This window comes from Acanthopagrus latus, chromosome 6, assembly GCF_904848185.1.
Source record: "Acanthopagrus latus isolate v.2019 chromosome 6, fAcaLat1.1, whole genome shotgun sequence".
In the NCBI taxonomy this organism is placed as follows: Eukaryota; Metazoa; Chordata; class Actinopteri; order Spariformes; family Sparidae; genus Acanthopagrus; species Acanthopagrus latus.
In genome coordinates this window covers 8,071,386-8,088,873 of record NC_051044.1, presented here as the reverse complement: position 1 = coordinate 8,088,873, position 17,488 = coordinate 8,071,386, and the positions used below count along the sequence as shown (strand labels likewise).

General features: G+C 40.9%; 1 protein-coding gene across 2 annotated transcripts in view; it reads left to right on the top strand.

Annotated features, from left to right (window-relative positions):
- pacsin1b (protein kinase C and casein kinase substrate in neurons 1b) overlaps positions 1–17,173 on the top strand; it is a 31,532-nt gene extending 14,359 nt beyond the window's left edge. For both annotated transcript variants that reach the window (XM_037100976.1, XM_037100977.1), the window contains exons 2-10: positions 6,055–6,180; positions 9,240–9,396; positions 9,482–9,717; positions 10,647–10,802; positions 11,298–11,473; positions 11,550–11,670; positions 12,225–12,349; positions 12,742–12,938; positions 14,021–17,173. In XM_037100976.1, coding sequence (XP_036956871.1) covers positions 6,121–6,180; positions 9,240–9,396; positions 9,482–9,717; positions 10,647–10,802; positions 11,298–11,473; positions 11,550–11,670; positions 12,225–12,349; positions 12,742–12,938; positions 14,021–14,130 — 1,338 coding nt within the window. In that variant the 5' untranslated portion in view covers positions 6,055–6,120 and the 3' untranslated portion in view covers positions 14,131–17,173. The remainder of the gene's footprint in view (positions 1–6,054; positions 6,181–9,239; positions 9,397–9,481; positions 9,718–10,646; positions 10,803–11,297; positions 11,474–11,549; positions 11,671–12,224; positions 12,350–12,741; positions 12,939–14,020) is intronic.
- Positions 17,174–17,488: the final 315 nt, after the last annotated feature.

The following is a 17,488-nucleotide window of genomic DNA, read 5'->3' as shown; positions in this document are numbered from 1 at the left end:
GACATGTTTGTGAGGATGTGTATATTTGACCGAGACTGCAGGTTGTACTGATGAAAGAGGAGAAATAGGTGAAGAAGGAATCAAAGCAGCGTGGTGGTGACTAAACCTTGGAGGGTGCTGCCAATGTTTGGGTTTGTGTGTGTGTGGGAAGGTATTGTTTATCTACTAACTCCCTAGAGAGTGTGCGCCAAATGAGACTTTGAGTCAGATTTAATTCTTTCTGTCTCTCTTTTATTTCGATTGAAAAAGTGGAAGAAGCCAGTTAGTGGCTGTTTCCCTAGACGGCGATCTGCCTTTCTGTGAGCCAAGCGAAGGGCTCTCCTGAACAAAAGCCCCCTCTCGGCATGTAGCTAATGGATTAACCAAGCATGATAAACATCCACTCATGCCATGCTCCACGCTGCATCCGGTCGAGGCGTTTGTTTGGCCCAAAGCTGTTGGGTTGAACCACTTCGGAGATATCCCCTCGATTAACTGGATTTTGGCTTTCGGTGTCTCCTCACCTCCCTCTATCGTTTCATCTCTGCCTCTTCATTGTCAGAAGTGTTGCTCCATCCTTTAGACCACGGTTGACCCAAATACCCATGCAGCTCCCACCCCTCCCCCCTCGACCTCCCATCAAAACACATCACTGCTCCTTCTCTTTCTATTGTTTCACATGAGTTTCATCTGCATCAAATCAACAGCTTTGGCTTTGTGAGATGTTTTTTTTTGTTAATTATGAGACAACCAACTAACAGTCAATTTCTGATCAGCTGGAGGCTTCAGTAGAGTAGGTTATTCAATGAAACATACATATACATTAGGCTACATTGAGGGCAACCTAATTGCCAGGAAAATTGGATGGATGTGTTGAAACTCAACATTTATTTGTCTTGCAGCTCGATATTACTTTAGGTTCTGTTTTCTATTATGTTGTGACAACGCTGGGATGATAAAGACACGGTTTGTCGCCACAAACATGGCTTGAATGCACATGAAAGTCAGGCCATAAACGTGAAAATAATATGACGTGTTTTGTAGAAATGTCAATATTGTACTACGGCTATGACACCTAAAAATTCAAACATGTAAGTGGTTTGCAGAAATGCTGACTGCCAAAATTTTCTCCTGGCAGCTGGGCTGTTAGGGCTGGCTGATATCGGCTTGAAATAAAACCACAATATTTGAGGGAATTTCTGCAATATTGATATGAAGATTTACAGAAATGTACAACAGCTTGTCGTACTGGACTGGGTGTTTCTGCTTGAGGTTGTTAAGATAAGTGTGTTGTGTTTACTGTACCAGTCTTCTTGCACTTCTTGTATATAACTGTTTATTGTGTATTTCATCTTTTGTAACCTATACCACTTCCACACTGCTGAAGTCACCTCGCTTTTTAGAACTAACCTCTCCAACCATGCAGCAGGTAGCAATGTTTCTATCTCTGAAGCTGAAGTTTAACTAGCTATAGATATACCACTTATTAATGATGGTTATTGTAAGTGTTACCCTTTATGATGTCTGTACGCCAAAAATGAGGCTACTGCCAGCAGCTGGTTAGCTTAGCATAAAAACTGCGAACTTCAATGTCTAGAGATAACAGAATTCTGCCTACCAGAAGCCCTCAGTAACAGTTTATAGCTCATTTGTGTAATCTGCACAGAAAAATGAAGTGTTAAAACAGCCAGATTTTAGAGGGGGTTCATTTTAGGTTGCCAGCTCACCTGGAGAGGAAGTCACTGCTCCCTGCCAAGAAACAGTCTGGCACACAAATCTGCTTAAACCTCCGCTTGTGGTTCCTACACAGTTTTTGTACAGAGTAAACAAACACGTTTTTAGAGGCGCTGTGAGGCAGATTATGTGACCTTCATACAGAGCCAGGTTATGTGTTTCTCTCTGTTTCCTTTGTGCTAAGCTAAGCCAATGCACATTAAAGAAGTGACGATCTTCTCATCTAGCTCTTGACAAGAAATCACTCAGAGTATTTACCACCAGAATGTTGAACTGTTCCTTTTACATAGAAAGTTTGTCATCCGTCAGAGCCCAGGTGACTCATTCTCTCAGCATACTTTAGTTGTTTTATGAAGCACTTTGGTAGAAATGACCTCACGTATCACAACCATGATTACAAAATCAAATCCCTGTCTAACGCTTTCACATTCTCATCTGTCAGTTGGCATTTTTTATTCCAGCAGCGGCTCAGTGAAACTGGTGTGTAGCTGCTGCTGGCATTTCACTGCGCTGATAACAGTATTTTCTCATAACCCTCCACGTTATTTTGTTCCCATGTTTGTCATCCAGTTCATTTGCATCTTCGCTTTGCATCTTACCTTGATCTGCTATTCTCTTTGTTCGTTGGGTGGTTTGTATGTTTGTTTTGTTTGATGCATCTGCCTCATCTGCACACCTTCATATCCTACAACTTTCTTTTTGCCATGCATCATTATTTATCTCAGTGTGCTTGTGCAAATATCTAAAGTTCCGAAAAATATCAGGGCTTTTGTTATCACAGTGGGATGTTGCAGTAGGGTAGGGGACTGATTATAAAAGACTGTTAAGCTCACGTACAGGTAGGAAGCTCTGATAACCAAGACTCAGAGGAAAGATCAGAAAGTGAAAAGTTACCTGGTTTCCTTGGAAGTAAATCACCATGCAGATAGCCACAGTAATCCAAGGGCCTACTTTCTGTTGTTGCTTTTAAGTCAGGCTCAAGAAACAAATATATAAAGTGATTTTTGTGAGGTCCATCCATCCATCCATCATCTGTACATATTCTATGTACGCCGCTTAATCCTCTGCAGGGTCGCGGGGGATTTTTGTGAGGTAATTTATGTAATTTATTCATAAGATAAAACTACAGAAACAGAACACAATTTACTTTTTTTTTTTACCTTTACATATACTTAAACTTTAAAATCTTGTTTATGTTGTTGACTTCACCTAAAAAGTTGGTCAAAGTCAGGAGTCGTAGACAATCATTACAACAACCTAGCCTCTATGGTTTAATAAAGTTGTAGTGATAAACATCATCAGCTGTGTCTAATTACCTCTTCCTTAGAGCCCGTCATGATTTCAGTACGCTGTGTGAACATTTGGCAGTGTAGTCACTTTTGAAATTGCAGTTTGGGCTGTGAAGTGAACCTGAATAATTGGAGGTGAGCGCCACGCTGACGAGCTGCAGCAGCAGCGGGGTGATGTTTGTGTTTTTTCAGTCCGTGTCTTCACTCATTCACACACGTGTTAGCTGTTTTTTTGTGACAACTAATTTTGAAACACAGACACGTAAAAGGATCTATTGAGGTTGAAAGAGACACTCTGTGGTTGTTTTGTCTATTTGTTGTCGACTTGCATCGCTTTGTGCTGCTGAGGTCATTTTGCGTCTGACTTTGCATCTCTGTGGTTGTTTTGTGTGCCTTTATAGTTTTGCATTTTGCATCCCCTGTTGGATCTCTTTGGTTTTTTTTTTTTATTTTATGGTTGTTTTGTGTGTCCTTGTGGTCGTTCCCATCTCTTTGTAGCTGTTTTGCTTCTTTTTGTGGTCGTTTCAATTCTGTCTGGTCGGTTTGCATTTGTGTTGCATCTCTCCTTGTTGTTTTGATTCTCATTTTGCATCTCTGTTGTAGCTGTTTGCTTCTCTTTTCAACAACAAAAGTTAAGAGTGACTTTAAACTGAGGCTGTGGCCCAGCGGCCACCTGACCACAATGGATCACGGCTGCAACTAACAATATTTTCATTATTGATTAATCGTGTGATTATTCTCACGGTTAGTCAATATATCCTTTAGAATTAAAAAAATGTAACACAAATTGCAGAGTAAAAGCCCAAACTGATGTCGTCATGTGGCTTCTTCTGTCCAACAACAGCCAAAAGCCCAAGAGTGCTTGAAAACTGACTACAGCAATAGTTCTCTTTATTGACTAATCAATCATCACTGTTTGTTGCAGCTCAATACGTTTCTGGATGGATGTTTTTTTGGTTTATTCTCTCTCTTCGCCCGTCATTTTGTGCCCTGATTTCAGCGTCATCATTAACAGTCTTGTCACAGCTATTAATTTCCGTGGCAGAATGAGGTGTACCAGTGAGGCCTTGGGATAATGTTATATGACTTGAATGAAGGAAGATTACTCTGCAATTAGGCTGCACTGTTCTGACAGCGACTGAGTCTATGCTGCTGAAAATTACTATCCAGTCATTAAATGTATTGACAGAGTCATCTCCGGAGAGCAGAGGGAGAAATAACCGGAAGCACTCACAGTGCAGGTTGTGCAGCTTATGAGGTTGATTATGGTTTTGTAAGTGCCAGAGTCTGTCTGATATCAGTATGTGGAAAGTACTGTGCAAAGTGAAATGCTCTGCTGATGATTATCAGTGATCTCGTCACCTTCAGGTTGGACTTTGTGTATTTGCTTGTTAAGCTGTGTTATCTACAGTATCTGTTTTAGGGATGCAACTAAAGAATATTTTCACCATTATTTGGTCTGGTCTATAATAAAATGTCAAAAATATGTGACAAGTGCTCGTCAGATTATTCCACAGTGACTTCTTCAAATTCTTCTTAATTTACCGTCATAAATGAAAAAGGACAGAAAACTCTTTCCTTTTATATTTTCTTTAGACTAATAGATTAAATGACTCATTATTGCTGCTCTAGTATGTCGTAAAAAAAGACAAGTAATTGACATTTTTGCCTGAATAATGACTAATCAGTGAAATATGTCAGCAACTCATTTTCTCTTCTTTTGATCAGATTAATCATCTAATGCTAAGTGCTGTATCGTAAGCAGCTGGACTTGTTTCAGTTTCTCAGCCAAGAGGCTTCTTCAGTTCTAACGGACTGGAGGGGAGTTTGCAGGCTTTTAAACTCTTGCGTGGGAGAGTCCTTACAGAGTCGTTAGGGCCACTTGTGGGCCTTCATGTTGGTTGTTAGAACTAGGTGAGCCCAGGTGTGAATGGTTGTTAAGCTGTCCGGGGAGGACTGCATTGTAGTAATTGACTAGTCATTGCAGTTCTAGTTGTAATTTTTGGCTTAATTCTTCCTTATTTAAGGAAGATTAGATTAAAGTTGTTCCCAGAGCAAAAACACTTAATTTGATGCAATTTTTTTTTACCATTTTGTATCTTGATTTATAGAATACAAATGTTTTCAGACTGTTGTTGTTGACTGGTGTTACCTTGACCTCTTGAATATATATCGAAAGATTTAAAAACTATATATATTTCTTACATATTATGGATTTGTTTTTTACTCTATAATCTGATGGTGAGTTTACTTGTTTAAACTATTTAGCTTGTGCAACTTGAATTTAATTGAATTCTGAAGTAATCACCTTTTTTTTTTACTTTTTATAACCAAAGTTCACTTTCAAATTTGACCTTTTAATTGTTCAAGAGAAACGCTTTTTTATTTTGGTAACTAAAATGCCAGAAATGTATTCCAATGTTCAATATGATAATAAATTGAGTATTTTTACTTATTTGATGAAATGAGCTGTTTGAAGACATCATGATGTGACTTACATGACTGTCAGGAAAATGTGACAAGCATCTTTCACAGTTTTTTGACATTTTATTGACAATTACTTGAAAAAAGATTGGCAGGAAGATAGTTGTTGCTTAGTTTGAGCATTAGACAATACTTCATAGGTTGATCTCAGCAATGAATATGCCATTTGTTTGTCAGCCGCAGAGTGGTGTTATCTATTGTTCTTTAAAAGCAGCTTATGTTATAAATGTGTGGTTAATAATCTCATGCGTAAACCTTTAATGCCAACATCCTTCTTCTTGTTACATAATCATTTTACGTCCACATTAAAATCCATGAAAGAGCATAAACAAAGTGCTGTGTGATGTCGTGATCACATGAGCTGCAGGAAAAAGAATTTAATCCGTGAGCGATGAGCTGAAACGTACAAGCTCGTTTGAAACAACAGCGTCATAACTGCTGGTGTTCGAGTTAAACGTGTACGATTATTTTAGTGAACAAAGCCAGAGTCACCTTATTCGACAGCGCCCTGCAGCTTATTAGCATATTATCTCTGTTTACACTCATCTGTATTCTTCTTCTCTCGCAGTGCATGAGGAGTGTTACTCTGCCGCAGACCGCCACAGCCTGAAGCCATCCTGCCAAATCTGGGACCATGTCTGGAGCCTACGACGAGTCCGCCATGCAGGAGGAGACCACAGACAGTTTCTGGGAGGTGAGACAGCAGGGAACAGTCTTTGACAGATTAAACCTCACTCGGAGCTGACGCTGCCGAGTGATGAACTCTCAATGAACCTGCTTCCTCTGGGAGGTGAGAAGAACGATCGGGGGGCCTCGTTTGTCATCTGTGTGTGGGCAGAGACTCGCACGAAAACGCATGAGCTCAGGATTTATCGAAGTGTGATCGATCACTGATCTTCGAGCCTGAGCTGATCTGCCGATGGCGCTCACGACAGCTTCAGTGCCAATATGCAACTGGTAAAATAAGCGCAACAATTAAAAACTAATAATGTTCTCTTTTGGTAAAGTCTGTAAATAGTTGCTCTCTCACTGTAGCCATCAGGGACCTCTCACATATTATTTCACTTCAGTTTTTTTAATATATATCTGTGGAGGACTCTGAAGTGGCACTCTGCCTCCTCCAATATCACCAATGTCTCTTTTGTGAGCTGTAATTTCTTTTTTTCCAGCACAGTTATGGCTTTATTTCTCTCCTGCTACAGCTCGTATTAGAGATGACTCTGTTTGCAGCACGATCTGACTCCATGCTGTCTTTTTTGCTAATTGACAACTAAGCCACAATTGAAATCACCACATTCACAAACATTTTAGTTTAAACGAACCTCTATTCCTGTATGTTTGAAGATTTTTGCACTTCCTACTTCCTACATTTCATGCTACTAAGCCTTCATTAATACACCTCTTTGTGGAAGGTCCATTATCTGTATACATTCTCATCTCATGTTAAATACCAACTTTCTCATCCCTGCAGACAGTTTTTAAGCACAGAATAGACTATTTTGTTCTAAAAGAGGCCTGAACCTTTTATTAAATTAGGTTCTTGAGCTTGTTAAAGGCCAGGTACTACTGTATCTGTCTCCAACCAGCACACTGACAGCTTCACCATTCTGGGTTTTTAATATCCTTTTAATGTGCAAAAGAATGTCATAAACCAAGACTTAAATTAGTCATAAGTCTGATAGTCTGATTGATAAAGGCGGTTTGTTCCTTCCTGCGTTGTCACCTTTAAGGTTAAGTTTTGAGCACGGGGCAGCTGAAAGGCCCAAGTCAGATGATCTGAGGAGCTGGATGTGGCATAAAGCCTTAAGCGGTTTGTGATATAGGATAGGGTGAGTCCATTTAGGGCTTTCAAAACAAACAGCCCAACCTTAAAATCAACCCTTAAACATAATAGAAGCAGGTGGAGGGAGGCTAGAAATAAAGTAACATCGTCTCTCCTCCTGGAGCCAATCAGGAGCCTGGCAGCCGCCTTTTGGACCAGTGTCAGGCAGGACAGATGCAAACCTCTTATCCCAATGTAAACTGTGATTTACAGGCGTGCCTAATTATGTACTCTTTGGTGACAGGTTAATATGCAGACTGCAGGTAGTGTTAGTATTCAGATTACTGCCACGCAAGACAATGTAAGCAGAAAACTGTTTCAGAGAAATTGGGACTTGGAAATGTTTGCTTGTAAATCAACTCAGCTGCTCATTGAACCAAATACTGGCAGTTTGTTATTTTGTTGATTGAATAACTGGCATATTGTTTTGCTTTAGATGACTAGATACGTTGGACTGGATTTCAACGAGCGTTTCTGAGCACAAAAAGCCCCCAGTAATTCGAGCAACAAGTTCCTAGAAGTCCATTCATTATATATGAGAGCTGCTGACTGTTCGCAGTGTTCAAAACCAGGAAAAGGTTTGGCACATCTTCAGCAACAGATGATATTGACTTTCATGTCACGGCATGTGTAGATATTGTATGCGTGACAGATGCAGTCAGGGAGTATCTGAGACAGAAAAGACAAATTATCCCATCGCACATTCAGGGTTCATGTACTGTAATTTCCTCTCAGACTCGGCTGAGTTTTTATCCTCCAGCCGGGCAGCGTGCTCAGGAATCAGCTGGAGCAGCAAAGGTGCCCGTTTCCAGCACGCAGCCACTACATCACAGTCAGTCGGTGCATTACAGTAGAGCTGCTGCAGTGCTGCCTGCTGATCGCTGACTCGGCTGGCTGCTGCTGAAGAGGAGGGCTGGTGTGGAATACAATCATTTGTCCTCCTGCTGCTTTCATTTAGTCCACACTCCAGAGTTGTTGAGTGCCATTTTCAGGGTAAACATCCATCACACATACAGCAAAGACACAGTCTTTTTTCCCCTCTGCAACGAAGGTATAAAATAAATGCAGTAAGCTAGGATTTTTATACTCTTTCTCTTTCTCTCTCAGTCTCTGGGCAAAGCTCAGAACTCCATGGGAGGTTTCTGCCCTTGCATCCATGTAGAGTTGTAAATTATATGATTACAACCCACCCTCTGCTTTCATTGCATAACTCCACACGCAGCAGCAGTCTCCTCCCTGCTGTTCCCGCCTGCCTGTTCAATGCATCACCTGCAGGCTGAGAGAAAATTTCCTTTTAAAGGGGGCACCTCCTGCACGCGATGATCCCTTTAAACAGCAATACAGTATACAGCACTTTTCTCAGGAACATAATACAACCACAACGCATTCTGTAGTCATTTATTCCAACAAGACGCAACTCTTAAGTCACCTCTTAACCCTTAACGTTCCATCCCTGAGGTGCCAGAACAGAGAGGAGTTGTGGCCTCACTGAGCGAAATAATATCTGCCTTTTTAAAATGAAGCTAAAGCCAGCAGGTAGTTATCTTAGTTTACAGACAGACTGGAACTCAAAGGAAACAGCTAGCATGAAGTTCAAATCTATCTAAAGTTCAAAAACCTGCCTAACATCACCACTGAAGATCATCAGGATTTTGTCCTTATCCTTGGCAGTCTAGTCCTCATGCTAAGATCACCCCCAGCTTTATACTTAGCACACAGATGTGAGTGTTGTAGCGATCCTCCTTTACCCTCAACTAAGCTTATGGATCATAATGTCAACATATCCTTGCAATATATTTAATTTGAGAATATATGTTTGCTAAATCCAAATCTGACCCCAAATTAAGTACCAGGGCACACCCAGAGGCTTTTCAATTCACAATTCACTGTTCAGAGAACACAAAAAAGACATGTTGTTTTTCTGTTTTAAGGTCGGGAACTACAAGCGCACAGTAAAGCGGATTGATGATGGTCACCGGCTCTGCAGTGACCTGATGAACTGCATCCAGGAGCGTGCCAAAATTGAGAAAGCCTACGCGCAGCAACTGACCGAGTGGTCCAAGAGATGGAGACAGCTGGTTGACAGAGGTGAGCAGTTTTCTTTAAAATAACAATTATGTTTTTTTTAATCTAATGCTTCACATGACTTACTTGCCCTTCATTCCTCCTGCAGGGCCTCAGTACGGCACAGTAGAGCGGGCTTGGATGGGGATGATGACAGAGGCGGAGAAGGTGAGCGAGCTTCACCAGGATGTGAAGAACAACCTGATGAACGAGGACTTTGAGAAGGTGAAGAACTGGCAGAAAGACTTGTACCACAAACAGATGATGGGAGGATTCAAGGAAACCAAAGAGGCAGAGGAGGGCTTCAAGAAGGCCCAGAAACCCTGGGCCAAAAAGCTAAAGGAGGTGAGGACGTGTCTTGTTATACATCCATTCAGGTGTCGACACATTTAGCTCTTTTTAAAGAGTCAGTTCAACCATATTATCCCAAAAAGTTTTATTTGCAGAAGTTTTGAACTATTGATCTGTAAGACTGCCACAGATTGAATCTGTGGTGCTGACAGCTTTGACAAATTGAATCACAAGTCAACAGTAACCGGGACATTGTGTCTGAGAAGACGTCGTGCTGTTGAGGTTTTCTAAAATATTTTTTCAGTGACTCGAGCACAAAGGACATTTTTGGGATAAATGTATTTTTTGTTATTCAGGGGAACTTTTGATATCAGCATCAACTAGAATTATTGATTTCAAGTCATTTTTCTACAGTTAAGAGAACTTCTACAACTAATAATGAAACTACTTGTTGCAGTCACTTATCATGTAACACTCTTATAAAGAATTACTCATTAACTGTTTTAGAATTTGATATCCTGTCAGCTTTTTTAACAGGTAGAACAACAAAGAAAGAAAATTCAGCAACTATTTTTATTATCAATTGTTAATTATTAATAATGTTATCAAAAACACGTTCCCTTGGTTAAGCCTCTGCTGTCTTTCTTTGCCGTCTGTGATAACAAATTGAATATCTTAAAGGCCCCATATTGTAGGGGCCTTTAAGATTTCCATGTCTTCTTTATTATAAAGGAGGTCTGTGTTGATATTGATATCTAAATACCAAAATGCTCCATACAGAAATGTCCACAGCCTGTATTATAAAACTGTGCTTCAAACCAGCCGTCCGGTCATCTGTCAGATTGTGACGTGATTAAGTAATGATTGGTTTCAGCTCTTTTTTATCTACAGGGAATTAATAAATTACTATTCAGTGCTTGTGTATATTTGTGTAGGTGTTGATTTACCCGACACACTGGCTTTATGTCATGTTGTTCCTTTAGCTCGAGGCTGCTAAGAAGTCCTATCACATGGCCTGCAAAGAGGAGAAGCTGGCTTCCATCCGGGAGGCCAACAGCAAGGGAGAGGCCTCTGTGACTGCCGACCAACAGAAGAAACTCCATGAGAAGGTGGACAAGTGCAAACAGGACTCCCAGAAGGTGAGAGCATCAGCTGCTGCAGCTCCAACAGGCCTGCTATGGGATCATCATTATGCAAATGTTGTTTTCCACAATCAAGCCAAAGGCAAATCAGCTCAGAGGCTATTTTGAGATGTAGAGCTGGTTCCTCTGCAGCCTGGGTGTTATTAAGTGTTATTAACGTGTCGTGGCTGTTGTCAGCATAGCACAGTTAATGTGTGACTGAATCCCACACCTCCCCCTCTGTGTTTCTCCCTCACGACTCCAACATTAGCTGTTCTCTGCTTTGATGGCCTTGACCTTTACACTCTTGAGGTTAAATTCTTTCTTGTGCTTGAATACGCACTGATTGTCCATCCAGGGTTAATGGGGTTCACATTTGACCTCAGAACTGAAAAACAGCAACACGTGGACGAGAAATGTGCCTTTAAAACATTAGTCAACCCTGCCTGAGAGTGACACATTATATATCATCAATATTTCAGGGTGTTAAGAGTCTTTTTTTCTTGCGTGTAGGCCAAGGAGAAGTATGAGAAGGCCCTGGACGAGCTGAGTAAGTGCACTCCAAATTACATGGAAAACATGGAGCAGGTGTTCGATCAGTGCCAGCAGTTTGAAGAGAAGAGGCTGAGCTTCCTCAGGGAGGTGCTGCTGGACGTCAAACGCCACCTCAACCTCACAGAAGACCAAAGGTTTGCGACGTTTAAAAAGTTAATATGACGAGACTAATTGTTAGCCGTGTGCTAACTCCCCGCTGTCTTCTCACAGTTATGCTACAGTGTACAGAGAACTTGAACGCACCATCACATCAGCCAGCGCACAAGAAGATCTGAAGTGGTTCAGCAGCACTCACGGCCCTGGCATGCATATGAACTGGCCACAGTTCGAGGTACAGAAACACAATAACTAGTTACAGGGTTAAGACATTATCATCACAGGAGACCTGCAGCTTTCTCCTCAGCTGTCCAATCATTAAAATCATAATTGGGAAAATGTGTTTATTTGCATTCTTACTGAGAGATAAATGACAAGATTAACACTGTTCTCATGTCTTCACACTAATATACGGTTGCAGCTACAGTAGCAGCTTTAAGCTTATCATTCATCATCAGCTAATTTAAATGTTATATCTCATTTGTTTAGTCTGAATATGTTATGTTCTAGACTAATCATCATAAGAGGAAACAAAATGATTAATTACCATGTAGATATCTTTTTACTCCTGATCCACACAGTGACAACAATACTCTGGGAAATTACTTGTTTTCACCTAACTCTCGACAGGAGAGATTCCTTTAATATTACACCTTGTATCTATTTTAGTTTGAAGGTAGCGTTGAAGACAAAGATTACAAACAAATACTTTTTCCAGAGGGAGGGCTGAGCATTGTGCAAAGTGAATTTGCGATCCAAAGTTTACAGGTTTCGCCTCATGTTTTTCAGGAATACAACCATGACCTGAGTCATAACATCTCCAAGAAAGAAAAGTCAAAGAAAAGCAGTGATGGAGTCATGCTGACCAACGTCTCATCAGCAGTAGATCACGCTCAAACTGGAGACCGGGGAAGGTAAAATTAAACACAAATATATCTTTGAACATATTTGATAGATGCTCTTATTAGATCGTCTCCTACATGTTTGTCCTTACACTCTTAATCATCAGTTTATCTTTGTATATACTGCCCTGTGTCTGCCATCCTGTATGGTGTCTGATAAATGGTTAATATTTGTTAGTATTCGTGTTATTTTGTAAGTAATTTTCTTTTGTTTAAAAGGGTTTTATAACTAAGTAAATATTTTCATATTGTCAACTGCACAAATACGGCAGAAATAAAAGAAGTACTGTAGTTATACTAATAGGAATCACAACAGTAGTATGATGAGCAGTGATAGATACAAACTACACGCTAAAACACCATAAACCAGACAATAAACATTGACTGTGTTGTTTTATCTTTAGTGTCAGCAGCTACGAGAAGAACCAGGCGTTCACGGCCTCCACAGAGTGGTCGGACGAGGACCAGACAGCCCCGAACTCAGGCAACGACACCAACGGAGGATCGAACCCCTTCGACGAAGATGTGGTCAAAGGTGTGAGAGTGAGAGCGCTGTACGACTACGACGGCCAGGAGCAGGACGAGCTCAGCTTCAAAGCAGGTGAGCGAGACAGTCAAACAATCAAAAGTCTCTTATCTTTAGATAATGCAGTGAATCCCTGCTAGCACGGTTACGTCTTTTGAGTGTGTGTAACTCTTTTGAATCCTCAAATCAACAACAACTTCAGCAAATGTAGTCAGTGTGATAAGGATAAACATGCTTCAACAACAAACAGCAGCTGCTTTTTCAGCCATATTTTGACAAAAACATGAGGTAGAAGTGAACCGTTAGCACTAAGGTGATATCATAATAAATGCCTCATGAATCAATAAGAAAGATTGCTTAATGACATATATCTTATTAGCTGTTTCCAGTCTTTATGCTAAGCTAAGATAACCAGCTGTTATATCATCTTTAACGGACAGATTAGATAGTGGTGTCTCTCTTTTCATCTAACCAGGCAAGCAAGCAAATTCTCCTTCTTCACAGTCATACCTGTGTGATTCCTGTAATAAGCAGAAGCAGGCTCTGGAAGGACACAGAGTCTTAGAGGAGAAAGGCCTCAATATTAAATTCAATATACTGATGCAGAAAATGTCATTTATATTAAAAGAATAGAGCAGAGGACAGATGAGGTCTCGGGCGTCGCTGCATGATCAGTAAACGAAGGGTGCAGGTGAAGCTCATAATAATGAAGGCATCAAACAAAAGAAAACAAAGAAAAATGTTACTGTGTAGAATCATAAGAATCCAAAATATTTATGTGCATGGTCCGCCAAAAGTGCCAAAAAGTGACTTAATTGGCTTAGTATACCTGTTCTGGTCACCACGATCACTAAGGAGATGGTGCAACACATGAAACATGATATGCCATGTGTGGACCTGGGACGTATCTGTTGTTAAACTGCTAACATTGTACCTAGACGACTGGGCAGCCATTGATGATACCTTTAGTGTTATGTCATAAAAAGTTTTATAGGGTGAATGTTTGATGTTGAAAACATGGGTCTTTGGTGGAGTATTCCTTTAATCCTCCTGCTGACAGTTAAAAGATCTGCGTTTCCTTTGACTCCGTATTAAAATAACTAGAAACTGTCTGACACAATGTCCTTGTAAATTTATTTGTCCTTTCTCTGTTACAGGGGACGAGCTGATGAAGCTGGAGGAGGAGGACGAACAGGGCTGGTGTAAAGGTCGCCTAGACAACGGCCGGCTGGGTCTTTACCCGGCCAATTACGTGGAGCCGATCTAACCGTTCCGGCTGAGGACGCTTGTGTCACCTGAGGGCAAACCCAGACTGAACCGTCCGGTCATAACTGCACATTGCCAGAGACTTGAAAGCAAAGCTTCCTCTTGCTGTCAGGCACAGTGTCTTCATCTCAGCGCTCATCACAGAGAGGACTGTTCAGGATCACATCATCATCTCCAAATACTGCAACTGAAGCAACATATTCTAGCCTCTTTTGTGTGTAGCCGTGTTTGATTTCCGATGTGATGCTAACACGCCATACAGTATTTTACTCTCATCATCATAATATTGATATGGTTTCATCATTTGTGCCTGTATAGTGAGAATGAGCTATGCATTGTGCATTTCATGTATATATTTTAATCTTTTTTTTTTCTTTTTTTTTACAGTCTGGATGCTTGTACAGTTGTGTTCTCATTGGATACAGTATTTTCTTTTCTTTGTGAAATATTTACATGTTTAGCATTTGAGGAAAAGTTCAACATTTTGGGAAATACGCTTCGATTTCATCGTGAGTGCGAAAAGAGGATTGATAGCATTCTCTTCTTTGTCCAGTAAATATGAAGCTACAGTCAACAGCTGGTTAGCTTAGCATAGCCTTAATACTGTAAACAGGGAGTGACAGCTAGCCTGGCTCCATCTGAAGGTAACACAATCAACCCCACCAACATCTCTAAAGCCCCCAGAAAAGTTTATAGTTATATCTCTTTTGTTTAATCCAAAGAGAAAGATGCTACGCGAACTAGCTGCTAGCTCTAGCTTCATATCAGGTGTGTTGAGATGAGCGGTATCAACCTCCTCCTGTTAACTCTTCTTGTCTCAGCATGTTTCCCACCATGTCAGTCTGTTCCTTTACAGGTAAATTTGTAAAATGACCTCTCCTTCATGCTGATGAACATTTTTTGAGCTTCACAGCAACACAACGTTGAGTCATTCTCCTAAACAACAGTAGTAGATGAGGACTTCTACTTCTTTAGTTTTTTCCCCCAAGAAGATCATCAAGCTTTGAAGGAAAAACAACCTTGTCCCAGAGAGATGGGGATAGTTTCATATACAGAAAGTCAAGGTTTTTTGGCACTGTATTCAGATCTTATTTTAAGCGCTAGTTCTTTTAGCTTAGCAGCTACACTGAAGATTTTGCTTTGAAAGGGGTGTAAATGACATCTTTTAAAATCAAAATTTGATCTAGGGGTTTTTGGAAACTTGGATTACAGCAGACGAGCTGTAAGGAGCCATTTTATGTCTTTTTTGGGTTGTATAAAGTCTCCATCTACTTCTGCTTTTTAGGAGAATGCTGCAACACTGTTGCTGTGAAGCTCCAGAAATGTTTTGCTGGATGCAAAAATTCACCTGATTTTTCCATCAACATGGATGGAAAGTCGGGCGATGATGGATTTTCATTTCTGGGTGAACTGTTCCTTTAATGCTTTTAGTTGTTTTCCTGCCACTGCACAACATGTCACAGAATGAGCATTTTCTGGAGGCAGATGAAAGTCGCCCAGCAGAGTTTCTCTTTGAACTGGAAAGAAAGGATTGTTTACATTAACCTCCGCTGTCCCGCCCAACACGGTGCCTGTTAGAACTTCTACCTGTCGTTTAGTTTCCCCCTCCTGTGTCTGTGTCTCTTCACTGTGTTAATAATGCAGGAGCCAAGAGCTGAACCTGCTGCGAAAAAATACAAACTCAGAGCTGTTTTGTATGGAGATTAGATTCATTTCACGTCCAGGGTTTTATTTTTTATTTATTTTTTATTTTTTAATCTCTGCATTCAGTGGGACTTGTTTACCCTGAGCGACTGTCATTGACTTCGGCATCATCATCTTCCAGCTCTTATCTCTGTGATTATGTGCATGCTGATGCTCCCACACACTGTTTATCGCTCTGATCTGAACCGATCCAGTGCATGTCCTCGATTGAGTTCCCACCAAATTATTGACAGTTTCTTGATCGAATTTAAAAAAACTCTAATCGGGATGATTTGCGTTGCGTGACACGGTCCTGATGGGCACCGAGACACGTGCTGTATTAGATATCGGCTGTACACGTCTTTATAGTTAAATATGTTTGTTTTAATCAGAAACCTGAATCAGACAAAGAGTATGAGTGCATGTGGCGGAACAGTACGTGTTATACGAGACAGATTTGTTACCCCTGGTTACCGCAGGTGTCGGTGAAAACTACACCCTCGTCGATGAGGGAGGCGGGTGTTCTCTTACTGACGCAGACAGAGAAAGCTGCGACGAGCTCTGCACAAGAAAGCAGAAAGAGGATCCGTCTCTGAAATATTGATGAGGCAACTGGCTTCTCTGCTGCAGGAGAGGAGACCATTTAAATTTTTAAAAAAAGAAACGAAAAGAAAAGAAAAGAAAAGAAGGTCCTGAAGGGAATCGTCTCTCGTGCCGTGTTTATGCTTGTGTATACTTTTTTTTTTTTTTTTTTTTAAAGTGTTGCTCCTTGTTAGCAGTGGACTCAGACGGGTGAAATCAATATTGCCTTACTATAAATCCCTCCACCTCTGCCACTCCAAAGACTCTCGACCGCCACGTCCAACAGAGTGAAAGAGAGCACGCTTCTGCAGAATCTGACTCCGGCTTATCCAGCTCGGTTTCCACCGACAGGACACGCAGGGCCGTCTTTGTCTGAGGACGATATGAATTTAAAAAGCCTCCAGCCTCTTGACGGGACTTTTAACTGTATTTAAGGACACAGAATGGGACTGTTAACAAGTGTACTGTTAAAGTGTGTTAAAAAAAAAAAAAAAAAAAAGCTACGCCTGCAGCGTCCACTGTGAAACTCCTGTGATACACTGACGGACGGTGAAATCATGTTTTAAAAAAAAAAGAAAGAAAATACTCAGATGCTCCTTTTTCTTTTTTTCTGTCTGCTGGAAACATTGACCTGCAATGTTGAGGGGTAAAAAAACAACTTTTAGGGGAACTTTAGAGGGCTTTCTCTTTTTCTTTAGCATAGTGCTGTACTTTCCAAACTGTAGTGCCTGTTCATCTGCATACGCAACACAAATAAAAAGATGTCATCAGAAGGCTGAGACACACGAGACTCTGTAAACGTAAAGTACAACGTGATGTTTGAGCACAGTGTCTAAATATCTAAAGCTAACTGCTGCCCCCCCTTTTAAATTAATTCGAAGTCTTTAGTGGTGTCAGTCTGAGCCTCCTCACCTTTAATCTAGTCTGAGATAGACTTAAATTAAGGTTAAGGCTGCAGCTCCCATCTGCTGTTTCCTCCCGGGTCTGACTCAGTGACACAGTCTGCCACCGGAGGGCAGGAGTGACCACAGTCAAGCTCTCTGTCAGGCGGCCTGGCAGAGATGTGACACGTGTTTGTCAGTCAGGTTCTCACA